This window comes from Pelodiscus sinensis, chromosome 29 (genome assembly GCF_049634645.1).
Source record: "Pelodiscus sinensis isolate JC-2024 chromosome 29, ASM4963464v1, whole genome shotgun sequence".
Lineage (NCBI taxonomy): Eukaryota > Metazoa > Chordata > Testudines > Trionychidae > Pelodiscus > Pelodiscus sinensis.
Window position 1 is genome coordinate 2,747,165 of NC_134739.1, and position 13,288 is coordinate 2,760,452.

The following is a 13,288-nucleotide window of genomic DNA, read 5'->3' on the forward strand; positions in this document are numbered from 1 at the left end:
ATAAACAGAACAGATGTAGCCATCCAGATGTAACCTCCCCTGTCACCTATTCCCAGCTTTGCTGGGACACCATCCCTTCCCAGTCTGGCTAATAACATGCATCTCACCCACCACATCGGAGATACAGATTTACAGGCAATGGGATGGAGAGGGTGGAAGGGGGAAAATCTGGTCTAAAATTTTTGGCCCAGAAATAAAATTCCTGTCTTTGGAGGAGGGGATATCCTTTGCATATTCCCCTGCGGCCTGTCAACTCTGAAAAGCATCTTTGCATCTGAAGGAATTGGCAGAAACAACTGGGTGAGACATGACAGCTGAACTTTACCCACTTTTAAATGCCGTGTCTCATTTTATTATCACCATTCTTCTTCTTCCAAGTGATGGGCTTCTGTCACAAAATAGTTATATCCAAAACTTGGGAGGAGGCCACTTTAAATAACCTTCACTGGTGCTTCTGCCCCCAGATTTCTGGAGAAATCTAGGAGCATTTCCAGGAGTCCTTTGATCATGCTGAAAAGCTGCCATAATAGATCTTTTGTGTGTCTGGGGACTCAGGTAGTTTTCTGTAACTGATGCAATGGTATCTTGTTTAAAAAACAAAACAAATCCCTAAACAGTACTGCATTCCTCTCCCCCAGTGCAGTGGGTGAGTTTCTGTGCTTTGCATTCTACAGCAGTAGATAGCTTATTGAAAATTAGAAATGAGGACTTAGTTTTTCATCAAAACTTAAATGTCTCATTGTGGGTAAGTAAACTGGTTTCAGCAATGAGTTAAAGACTTGCAACTAAAGTATCTGCTACCTACTCATACAGACAGTGTGAGTAACCTGCTGTATATCACATTGTTGATCTTCATGCATTGACTAAATTATTTCAGTCAGGGGAGGCTGTGTCATTGTGTGCCCTAGGCAGAGAACAGAAGAAACTGAAATACTAGCAATGCCCAGAGCCCGTGTAATGACAGGAACTGATCAGGTGAGTTGTGACCAGATGATCCCTTTAGTCCATACTGCAGGGGAAGGAGAAAAAACACAGAGTCCCTGAGCTGTTTTCATTTTCTGTCTGTCTGAATACTCCATGCTTCTCATTGTTCCTGCTCATGAGCACTCTAGATTTCTAGTCCTTCCTTTCATCTGCCTGAGCACATGATAATGCTGTTGAAGCACAATATCAAGTAAGGAACACATCAGAGCAGCTGAGAAAATAAAAAAATTGGTCCAGCCCTTTCTTGTGTGGACTTGAAGCCTTCAAGAAAAAAGATGCAAAGAAGAAGGGGCAGCTGCTGCAGTCAGGGGAGGTTTATGCCAATGTATGACCTCAAGTTCTGTGGAATCAGTAGGGCTGCTTAGGTCTCACTGGGGGCAGCACTAGGTCTGTTGCTGAAAAGAAAGTGTCTATACTAACTACAGCTTGAGTCTGCTTGGATTTGTTCTGTGGGCACACTGGGGGAATGTAATTTGCAGTGCTGTACCTTACATGGCAAGGTTCATCTCCTAGGAAGATAGGACAGCTTTCCAAACAAGCTGCACATTTGTATCATGGTACATTCAGAGCTCAGTTTTCTGGGTTTTAGTCCAACTCCATATGTAGCTGCCCTCCAGCAATTTGGGAGGGAAGCAAAGAGTGGAGATGGACACAGATGCCACTTTTACTTTAGTTTTAATCTGTCCCCTTCTATTTTGGATTGAAGCAGTAGTTTGAAAATAAAATCTTTTGAAACTGAAGTTCTTCCCTGACCTTGGATAAGAGGTCTATTTTACTAAGGAGACTTTCTCTTCCCTTTTTGTGGGGGAAGAATCCCTGCAATAAATCCCCCTCATGCTCTCTGTGTTAATACCCTGCTTGGCACCAGCTGCAGTGTGCTCTCTGCATGGCAACAAGTGCTGCTTCTAGAGTTCTCAGCAGCAGGTTATTTTAAAAACAAAACTAGACTCCAGGCTCCTTTTACCCCTTACATCATTGTTAATCTTTTTTTCTTTTGAAGTGGAAGTGCAAATTGTGTTCATTTCCCTACTGCCTTAATCACTCCTCTTTCACTGTCCCTAATGAAAACTCTTGGGGCTTGGTTAATAGTGACTAAAGGAGGACAATAACTAAAGCGATCACCTTTATTGTGCCTGAACAATGTTACCAAGGCAGCTGTAGTGATGCTGGCTGCTCTGGAGCTGGCAATTTGCCCATGTTGGAACATTGATCAGGATCGACCTGAAATGGCAATTAACGTCCTTGCACTTCAGGTGAAATTCCCTCCCTCCTTACCCAGCTAATCAACAGAAATGATGCCTGGCTTCTGAGTCAGTTGCATGGAATTGCTCATGTTCCAGTCACTGGAGAAGGCTGTGGGCTTGCCTGGGAGCCAAGTGTAACTGTACACCCACCTCTCTGAATGGAGACTGGGCTCTCACTAGCAGCTGGGGCCTGCCATGTTTTTGTGGAGCTGAAGTTGGATAGGTGGTAAATGGGCAAAATGCTAGAGGTTGGTAGATGGAGTGACGGGGTGTCGGGCGCTGGGTGGGTGAAGGTGTCCAGAGACAGTATTTTAGCAAACTATTCAGTAGGAACAGCAGCAGCCTCAGGCAGCTGTTCCTACTGAACTTCAATTGCAGCCATTCCTGTAGCTCAACCAGATGTCTCAACGGTGCCCCAGGTCACAATCCCTTCCCAGACTGCACCCCAATCTTCTGCCCCCTTCACATTCCAAATCCCTGTACTCCTGTCCCAGGTTACATCCCCCTCCCAGACTCTGAACCCCTTCCTACATCGTTCCTCCAGGTCAGAATCTTCTCCTCCACCCATACTCCCTTGCAGACCCTGTACTCCCTCCTGCACCCCAGTCCTCTGCCCCAGGTCACAATCTCCCAGAGTCCACACTCCTGCACCTCATTCCCTTACCCCAAGCTCCCTTCTGCACTCAACCTCCATCTCAGACCCCATGCCTCCTCTTATATCATAGAACAGAGTGGCCTTTGAACACTTACCAAATTCTTGGAGTGGCCCCAAATCAAAAATTATTGCCCACCCCGTCTTACTATTTAGGAGGGGTTCTTGATCAGACAAACTCTCTAAAGTATATAGTAGGTAAAATATTTATAAAGTGAGTATTCTACACTTTGTATTCTATGTTGTAATTGAAAACAATATATTTGAAAATGTAGAAGACATCAAAAATATTTAAATAGAATTCTATTATTGATTAACAACACACACGTTTAATTTCTTATCTCTTGATTGTCCTAGTTATTTTATCTCTGTATTGGACACTGGTGCAATGGCTGCAGGAATCCCCTCCATTTTTGGTATCCAAAATTCAATAAGGATACTGCTAAATTGGACAGAACTCAGATGTGAGCTACAATAATAAGGGATTAGAACGCATAGCTTGTAGTGATAGACATAAAGACAGTGCCATCTTTACTATATGCAGACTACACAGTTGCTTAGGGCACCCCAAAATGTGGGGCTTCATTGGGTCTTAATGTCCACTCACCCACCTCTTCCTATCCCTGTTCCGTGGTTCTGCTTCCTCCTTACAGGATCCAGTTAATGTAACAGTGAAAAAGCCTGCCAGAGCTAATAACACAGGCTGGCACACTATGGCTTAATAGGGAGCTAGATATGGGTCTTCTGAAGCTGGAGCCCAGCCCTCCCTTGTGCCCCCCTGCACGAGGGAGCCTGTGCTGGTGCTACACCAGACCTGGGCAAAACAATCTGGCCTATGAACACAGCAGAATCCTCTGCCTTTTCTGTCCCTGCATGCTGCTCAGAAAAGCGGCTGCCAGGCTGTTTGTTTTTCCACAAACTGGGAGGGGGGAGTACTGTACCCACCCCCAGCACAATCCCATTGGCTGGTTTCTGGCCAATGGAAGCTGCCTGTTTCAAGACTCGCACACAAAGCACCAATTCTCTCTCCCCTTAGACTCTTATTCACAGAGCACATGACTCTGGAATTCATTGTGGGGGCAAAACAGGCTCCTGAGAAACATGCTGGGCTACTGACCTGGAGTCTCACTGGTAAGTCTCCTGGTCAGAGCCTGCCTCTGGCACCCCTGCCCTTTCCTTCCCCCCCAGCACTCTGTCCCCCTCTTTAGCCCATAACCCCTCCCAGACCCTGCACCCTAGTCCTCTGCCCTAGATCACAATCCAAACTCCTGCTCCCCAATCCTGTGCCTCGGGTCACAACTGCCTTCTTCACCCAAACTCAGTGGCCCCGACCCAACAAAGGTTCCCCACCCCTGCCATAAATAAAGACAATGTTGAAACCTTTTGTATTGGACGTGATATTTTACTTTATTTAAAAATTAATCCTGTCCAAGAAGCCCCCCGTTGAAGCCCTGCCCCATCTGGCCATAGTGTCTTAACACTCCTTAACCCTCTCACACGTCAACCCTGAGCCCCTGTTCTGATCCCCTCATATCCCACATCCCCAGACTCCTGCACCTCCACATCCTCAGTTCTCTGCCATAACATTCTTGCACCCCACACCTCAACCCAGTGCCCTGAGTCCATCATACAGCCAACCCCCCTGCCCTGAGTCCCTCAGACACCTCAACCCAGAGTCTAAGTTAGACTCGGGACTCACAATTTAGTAGATCACTCTGTTTATTAGCAAAGCGCTTCGCCAATATGGACAGGAAAGTGAGTTCCCCAAACAATGCCTGAGTCACCTTATTTATGCAGGTAAAAAGAGTGTGAAACAAAAGATTACAAAAGGGTGCAAAACTAACAAGATTACCTGGGGTCAGTCATGTATCTCATTTCATTATTAAGCCTCAGCAATCTCCTGTTAATGTCTCACTTACAATCTTAAATGGAACCTATGTCTATCACCTAATGTCCCTCTTCCTGCTCCTGCTACATGCAGGCACACCTGGCCTTACTCTGATTCATTCTACTTTCTCACTCCACATCTCCAGCCCCCTGCCATAATACTCCTGCATCCCCCACGCTGCAACCATGTGCCCTTAGCAACCCATGCACCCAAACCCAGTTTCCTGTACCCCTGCATCTATAACCCCCTGCCATAAGATTGACAGAAGACAGCCTAAATTCATGCATGATGTTGGATTTGACCAGTTATGATGTAAATGTCAAAGAAATGCATGAAAAGATGCAGTAGCAGAAGTTCCATTAAAGTCTGTGGCTATGTTTACACTGCGCTTTTGTGTGCAAGAAATATGCAAATGAGGCAAAGCATGGAATATTGCCGTGCCTCATTTGCAGTGCTCGCCACCCGTGCAGAACTGCACGTTGCGCATGCGCAGTCAGTGCTGCGCAGCTGAGCCGGGCTAAAATTGTTGAGCCCTGCTCATTTGCATACTTAATGAGCAGGGCTCAACAATTTTAGCCTGGCTCGGCTGCGCAGCACTGACTGCGCATGCGCAACGTGCAGTTCTGCACGGGTGGCGAGCTTTTTTTCAGGAAGAACAGCTGCTTTTTTTCAGGAAGAACAGCTGTTGCGCTAGGGGTTTTTGTGCAAAAGCCTCTTGCACAAAAAGCAGCTGCTCATTAAGTATGCAAATGAGGTGCAACAATATTCCACGCTTTGCCTCATTTGCATATTTCTTGCGCAAACAGCGCAGTGTAGATATAGCTTGAGTGCAATGTTTCATTTGCAATTTACATTGTCAATTATCAATAATATTAAGTTGTATATTTTTATTCATGCAAATGGGCATTCTCATACAGCTTTTTGTTGACCACGTATTCTGAAGTTTGATGTAGTTTGGCTCTTTGGTTTGAAAAGTTTGCCAACTCCAGTATTAGCAGAATACTGAACCTGTGAAAGAGCCATTCAATTGCTAATGAAACCTTTTCACAGGCATTTGCTAACCCCAGGTATGTACTGTCAATTTCTGAATTTACTGTGTTTAGTCTACAGGACCTGAGTTTAAAATTTATTTTAAAAATACTTCATTAGTGTTTGCTGAATATAAAATCATCTCTAAAAATCATCCCCCCAGATTGTCATCAGACACTGGGACACTGGTTTAACAGTTCTGGTTAGGGCAACCATAAGGCTTTCCCTGCATAGAGGAAGGGATGCTTAGATCACAGTCTAAGTAAATGAGGAACAAATATTTAATAATAAGCTGGTCAATGTAGCAAACAAATCCAGACTGGAAATAGGGCATGGATTACTGCCAAGGAAGCTGGTAATTAACCATTGGAACAATTTTCCAGGGGTGGGGTTGAATTATCTGGTGCTATCAATATTGGCTATTTTTCTAAAAACTCTTCTCTAGGACTTATTTTTGGGAAGTAGGGCAGATGGAGTGATGCAGGAGCTCAGACAGAATATTCACAATTATCCCTGCAGGTCAGGGAATCTTGGCTTTGGTTGGAAAGAATCTTTTGCCTCCCCTCCATTTCCATTGTAACCCTGGAGCAAAGTCTGGCTGGAGCTGAGGGCTACTCCACTGAAGTTTCTGCGGCTTGGTCCCTCAGCAGGTCTTGATGTCAACAGGTAGGGAGATGCAGCTGCAGCCGCTGCATCCTAGTCCAGGAGGACTCGTGTTTGCTCCAAGTTCTCCCAGCTGCAGCTCCAGCCCCTTCGTTCGCATCTGGAACGTGCAAGCTCAGGATCTTTCCCAGCTGGAACCCGACCTGGCAGTGGCGCTGGGGGACTGACCCCGGGGATCCTGACACCCCCATCCCCTGCCTGGGCCTCGCTCTTCTGGCGCCCTCCAGGTTGAGGAGCTGGGGCTGGAGCCACCGAGAGTCACAACCCCCCTGCGAAGGCCCCGCCCGCAGCCGAGCCAACCCGAAGGGGAGCCGCCCCCCCAGCCCAGCCCGGCAGCCCTTTGTGCCGGCAGAGGAGCTATGGCCGGGGCGAGGAGCCGCAGGCAGCGGGGCAGCGAGGTGGGTCCTGCGCAGCGCGGGGCGGGCAGGGCTCGGCGGTGGCTGCAGCGGGCCGGGGGCTGCGAGCTCCCCGCGGGCGGAGAGAGGCCGCAGGCTGAGTCCCCGGGACCGGGCGGGTCGGGCTGGTGGATCAGAGCGAGGCCTGGGGAGGAGAGATCTCGAGGTCCCCGCGGCAGTTCTCCGAATGCGGCTGCTGCGTGCGCCCCGGCAGCGCCCTTCGGGCCGGGCCATGCGCTGGGCAGTGCGGCGAGGCCGCCTGCGAAGCCGGGGGGCGCCTGCCCCTGCGCGCCGCGCTCAGCGCTGGGGAGCTGGTCCGACACGCGGGTCCGCTGTGGCCCAGAGCCAGGCGAGCTGCAGATGCAGGAATTGAACCGCTTCCGTGCGAGGGACGCGCCAAGAGGGGCCGTGGGGCCGGGCTCCCAGGGTGATGTCGGGGGGCTGGGGCAGAGGCAACCGAGGGTGTTATGCGAATTGGCGCCCCCTCTGCCCCCGCCCGCCAGCCAAATGCTGGGGCCCCAAACCTGGCGCGTAGCTGAGCTCGACCCTGGGAGGAGTGGGGGCAGCTTGTACTGCATCTTACCTGAGCCCCTCCAGCTTGGGGCTGGGTCCCACAGCACTAACCCTTTGGCAGAGGTGGAGGGAGTGGGGCTGGGACAGAGGCGGGGAGGAGGTAGCTCCAGCGGGTGGTGGCAGGCAGTGGAGGAGCAGGTGAGCAGAGGGATGACAGGGGGAGTGTAGGGGAACTATACTGGCACCTCACTAGTGTGGCACCCAGGGGCCACTTGCCCTCCCCTGCACCCTCCTCACTACGCCACTGTAAATAATCCACCTCTTAGGGTATTTATTGTTTAATGAATTACTTATTTTACTAACTACAGACATATACAGGCACGTACAAGATAGGGACTGGAGGTTTGTTCTTAAGTTGAATCTGTATGTAAGTCGGAACTGGCGTCAGCCGCTGCTGAAACTGATCAGTTTCAACAGCAGCTGAATCTGGATGCCAGTTCTGACTTACATACGGATTCAACTTAAGAAACCCAGGCGTCCCCAAGTCAGCTGCTGCTGAAACTGATCAGCGGCTGATTCCAGGAAGCCCGGGGCAGAGCAACTCTGCCTCAGGCTTCCTGTAGTCAGCCCCTGGTCGGTTTCAGCAGCGGCTGACTTGGGGACGCCTAGGGCAGAGCAGCTGGGGTGCTGCTGGCTTGGTCCAGTAGCGCCGCTCCTCGGTGCTACTGGAGCAACCCAGCAGCACCCCAGCTGCTCTGCCCCAGGCGTCCTGATTCAGCCACTGCTGAAACTGACCAGCAGCGGCTGAATCAGGATGCCTGGGGCAGAGCAGCTGGGGTGCTGCCGGGTTGGTACAGTAGCGCTGAGGAGCGGCGCTACGGGACCAACCGGCAGCGCCCCAGCTGCTCTGCCCCAGGCGTACGCAAGAAAAGCCTGGTCTGCTGGGGAGGGAATGGGGGGCACTAGCTGCACTCCCCCCCCAGCAGACCAGGGAGACGCGGGTGGCGGGACCGCCTGCGTCTGCTCCACGGCTCCCCCCCCAGCAGACCAGGGAGACGTGGAGCAGATTTCCTCACCCAAGAGGACGGGGGCGGCGGGACTGCAGCGCATCTGGACGTCCCGCCGCTCCAGTCCTCCGGGGCGAGAAAAGCTCCGTTCGTAACTGCGGATCCGACGTAAATCGGATCCGCGTCACTCGGGGACTGCCTGTGTGTGTGTGTGTGTGTGTGTATATATATAGTTTTGTGGTTTGCATTCTGTTCAATATTTTTTTCTCTTTAATTTGTTCATATCCCGTTCTCATTAGGTTCATGTCTTTTACATAAAAAATGTCAAATACTTACATATAAGGTTTATAAAACATGAGCAAAGTTAATGTTATAAAACCTAAATATGAATTTCATCGCTATATTTCATTCAAGCATTTAAAACCACTGTTATAGCAAATGAGTAACACATTGCCTTCATGAATAAAAGTCAAGATTTTGAGCATATCAAATTTATTGTAATAGAGAGATAGCCGTGTTAGTTGTATCTTGGTAAAACAAAAAGAAAAAAAGTCTTTAAAGTGCTACATAACTAACAAGATCGCTAATAAATGTATTATAAGCAATCTGTAATGTTTCCTAACTGCCCATTTACTTACCTGGTTAACCTAATTGTTTTTCACATTATTGCACCGCAAAAAACTACATGAGAGTTATCAATGTAAGTGATTAACTTACCTGTTGAAATAACACTCCGAAAAACTTAAATAAAACTCACACACAACACACAGCCTTGCTTTCTTGAAGGCACTTGAAGCAATAAGGAGCCTAAGGCTGAGGATACCCTACAAGCCTGGCTTTGTCTGCCATGAGGACTTTTTCCTTCAGGCTGCCATGAGATTCTCTCCTTAAGTAAAGGAGAGAGGCAGGGGCGGTCCGTGCCTATAGGCAAACTAGGCAGCCGCCTAGGGTGCCAAGTTACATGGGGCGCCAAATTCCAAACCCTGCTCCTTCCATTTCCCCTTCCCTTTCCGGTGCCTTACCTGGAGCACGGCTTCCCTGCTGCCAGGAGGGGGGTAAGTCCATGGGGAGGTTTCCCCTGTGCCACGGGAGGGGAGGTGAGGGGTCGGCCCTGGGGGGGAGAGGAACGCGGGGGGGTTCCCCTGTGCCGCGGGGGGGGGAAGGCCCCAGAGGAGAAGGAACGTGGGGGGGGTACCCCTGTGCTGCAGGAGGGGGTCAGCCCTGGGGGAGAAGTAATGTGGGGGGGTTTCCCCTGCCCCGCGGGAGGGGGGGTCGCCACGGGAGAGGCGCATGCCGGCTTCTCTTTGGGGGAGTGGGACCTTGGGAGGAGGCAGGTGCAGGGGACTCTCTCCACAGCCCGGCACCCTGTTACCTCTCCCCCATCCCCAGCCCCTTGGCCCCCAGTCAACAGAACTCCATCCCCAGCCCCCCTCTCCCCAGCACAGAACCAAACCCCTCAGTCGATACCTGCCGTTGGGGGAGGGGGTGCCCATTGCACGGTTCACCTTGGGCACCAGTTGCTGGCAGCTAGTCTAGGGAGACGTCTCTCTCTCTGAGCTGCTCTTCCAGTTTCACACAAGCCACTCAACTGAAGCCATAGATACCAAGATTCAAGGCCAGCCTTGCCTTGAGCAGCCTGCCTCTCCAGGCACTCGCAGTCACAGCATCCGAACACGTGGAAGAGAAAGCCACGTGAATCCCAAGTCTCTGCTAGGACTCAGAGATGGAAAATTGGCAACAAAACGTGGGGAGATCTATCACCTCAGTGATGCCAACTCCTTTGGAATTGTGGTTCTGATTATCCAGCCCCAGCTGAGGCAGAGCTGGCACTGTGTGTATGTCTGATACGTTTTTACCAAAACTCCTGCCTGCCCATCTCACTAAAGGAAAAAGGGAGGCAAAAAGGATGGAAAATGATAGAAACTTTTGTATAAGCTTCAGAGGGGGAGCTGAGTTAGTCTTGTGCTGCGGGAGGGGGTCAGCTCCGGGGGAGAAGTAATTTGGGGGGGGTTTCCCCTGCCCCACGGGAGGGAGGGTCGCCACAAGAGAGGCTCATGCCGGCTTCTCTTTGGGGGGGTGGGACCTTGGGAGGAGGCAGGTGCAGGGGACTCTCTCCCCAGCCCGGCACCCTGTTACCTCTCCCCCCCCCCCCAGCCCCCAGAACTCCATCCCAGGCCCCCAGCCCCAGAACTCCAGCCCCAGAACTCCATGCTCGGCCCCACTTTCCTGTAGTAACCCCATGTGTGCCTCAGTTTCCCTGGGCACTGAACCTAGGTGGTAATGGGAATTTCAGTGTGACAGTCTTCCTCACATGGAAGATGGATGATGCTTTGTGTAACAATTACAGACCAGTAAATCTAACATCAGTACCGGGCAAAATAGTTGGCATGTGTGAATGCGCACCACCAGTAGAACCAAAAACTCTAGCTGTGGGCACTCTGCTAACCAGTTGGGTGGCATACTGCCCGGGTGCATCTAGACTGGCAAGACTGGCTGCTTTTGCATAAAAACTTGCCAGCTGTCTACAATGGCTGCTGAATTTGCGCAGGAGCACTGATGTTCTAATGTAAGAATGAATTTGTGCTTCTTGCGCAAATACTTTGACGCTCCCGCTCAGGGATAAGCCCTCTTGCGCAAGAATACTTGTGCAAGAGGGCCAGTGTAGACAGGCACCTTTATTTTTTGCGTAAAAAACCCGATGGCTAAAATGGCCATTGAAGCTTTCTTGTGCAAATGCGCATCTGTACTGGGCACGGATGCTAGATGCTCTTTTGTGGAAATACTTTTAACGGAAAAACTTGCCAGTCTAGATGCAGTATAAAACTATGGTACGCCCACATCTTGAATACAGATGTGGTCTCCTCACCTCAAAAAAGATATTTTGGCCTTGAAAAAGGTTCAGAAAAGGGCAACTAAAATGATTAGGGGTTTGGAACGGGTCCCATATGAGGAGAGGTTAAAGCGACTGGGACTTTTCAGTTTAGAAAAGAGGAGACTGAGGGGGGATATGGTAGAGGTCTATAAAATCATGAGAGATGTGGAGAGGGCGGATGAAGAAAAGTTATGTATTAGTTCCCATAATAGAAGAACTAGAGGACACCAAATGAAATTAATGGGTAGCAGGTTTAAAACTACTAAAAGAAAGTTCTTCTTCACACAGTGTGTAGTCAACCTGTGGAACTCCTTGCCAGAGGAGGCTGTGAAGGCTAGGACTGTAATAGAGTTTAAAGAGAAGCTAGATAATTTCATGGAGGTTAGGTCCATAAAAGGCTATTAGCCGGGGGATAGAAATGGTGTCCATGGCCTCTGTTTGTCAGAGGCTGGAGAGGGATGGCAGGAGACAAATCGCTTGATCATTGTCTTTGGTCCACCCTCTCTGGGGCACCTGTTTCTGGCCACTGTCGGCAGACAGGATACTGGGCTAGATGGACCTTTGGTCTGACCTAGTACTGCCGTTCTTATGTTCTTATGGCATTCAAATCTCTCTTGAGCGGCCACACAAGCACATTGCTGACAGGGAACACCGGTAAGGACCCCATCACCCTCAACACTGGAAACTAGAGCTGATAGAACTCTAGAAAATGTCCTTCATTCTATAGTAAAGAATAAAATTGTCAGACATATGGATGAATATAATTTGTTGGGGGAAAGTCAGCATAGTTTCTGTAAAAGGAAATCATGCCTTACTAATCTGCTAGATATGCATCTGAGGAAGTGGGTCTTTGCCCATGAAAGCTTATGCTCCAACACTTCGGTTAGTCTATAAGGTGCCACAGGACTCCTCGTCGCTAATCTGCTAGAGTTCTTTGAGGGGGTCAACAAACATGGGGATAAGGGGGATCCAGTGGATATAGTGTAATTAGATTTCCAGAAAGCCTTTGACAAGGTTCCTCACCAAAGGCTTTTAAGTCAAGTAAGTTGTAATGGGATAAGAGGGAAGATCCTTTCATGGATTGATAACTGGTTAAAAGACCGGCAACAATTCAGTGGCAAAATTTGCAAGTGATACCAAATTGCTCAAGATAGTTAAGATCAAAGCAGACTGCGAATAGCTTCAAAAAGATCTCACCAAACTAAGTGATTGGGCAACTGACACAGGATGTGCCTCCGTCCTAGGGCATAATACCCCCGTGATACCAACCACACAATTTGGTGCCCCTGTACTGGTCTGGTCCGACAGTACTCTATGGCCCCCCCCACTGGTTCGGCAACTCCCGCGTTGCCTGTGTGTTTTTGCTGGGATTTGTCGGGACGGTTCCCACTGCCTCAGCTACAACACTCTACGTGACGCCTAAAGACCGGCGTTTCCTCCCATGGGTGCAGGGAGGGCAAAAGGGGGGCCCGGGTCCACCCTCACTCACGGGCCCCAGCCCAGGGCCCTAAAGACTCGGATCAGTCTAGATCCGGTCCGGCTGACGGAGCTTCCTGCCGTAACGCGTCAGCCCACCAGCCCAACGAGGCTCTGCCCTGGGCTGCTTCCTTTCCCCACCCCCGGCTTCCCGGCGCCGGACGGCTCACCTTCCCCGACAGGCTGCTGACATGCAGAACAGGGACAGAGGACCGAAATCGCCGGCCCCTTACGCGCCCTCTCAGCCTCGCGGCTGTTCTCCGGGGACTCGCCCTCGGGCGTCTCTGAGCCTCTATCAGGCTCTACTCTCTCTCTCCAGGATATGGCGGTGGCGTTTTTAAATGCCGCGCCGCTTCCGCCCTCCCTGACGTCACCAATGAGGGGGGGGGGTGGAGCTATCCTGCCTCCCCGCTGCGGCAGACGCACGAGGCAGGGGAACGCCCCAGCTCCCGCCCCCGCGCTTCCAGTCCACCGCCCGCCAGTCGGCCGGGTCAGCAAGCCCCAGCACAGCACAGGAGCATGCCGTGCACCGCCAGGCTGCCTCCCTCCCGATGCCGAGCAGCGC

At 50.6% G+C, this 13,288-nt stretch overlaps 1 protein-coding gene across 4 annotated transcripts in view; it reads left to right on the forward strand.

Annotated features, from left to right (window-relative positions):
- Positions 1-5,413: 5,413 nt before the first annotated feature.
- The window catches only part of LOC102458062 (uncharacterized), a 48,482-nt gene continuing 40,607 nt past the window's right edge, over positions 5,414-13,288 (forward strand). For all 4 annotated transcript variants that reach the window (XM_075911456.1, XM_075911457.1, XM_075911458.1 and 1 more), the window contains exon 1: positions 5,414-6,858. In XM_075911456.1, the coding sequence (XP_075767571.1) occupies positions 6,820-6,858 (39 nt within the window). In that variant the 5' untranslated portion in view covers positions 5,414-6,819. The remainder of the gene's footprint in view (positions 6,859-13,288) is intronic.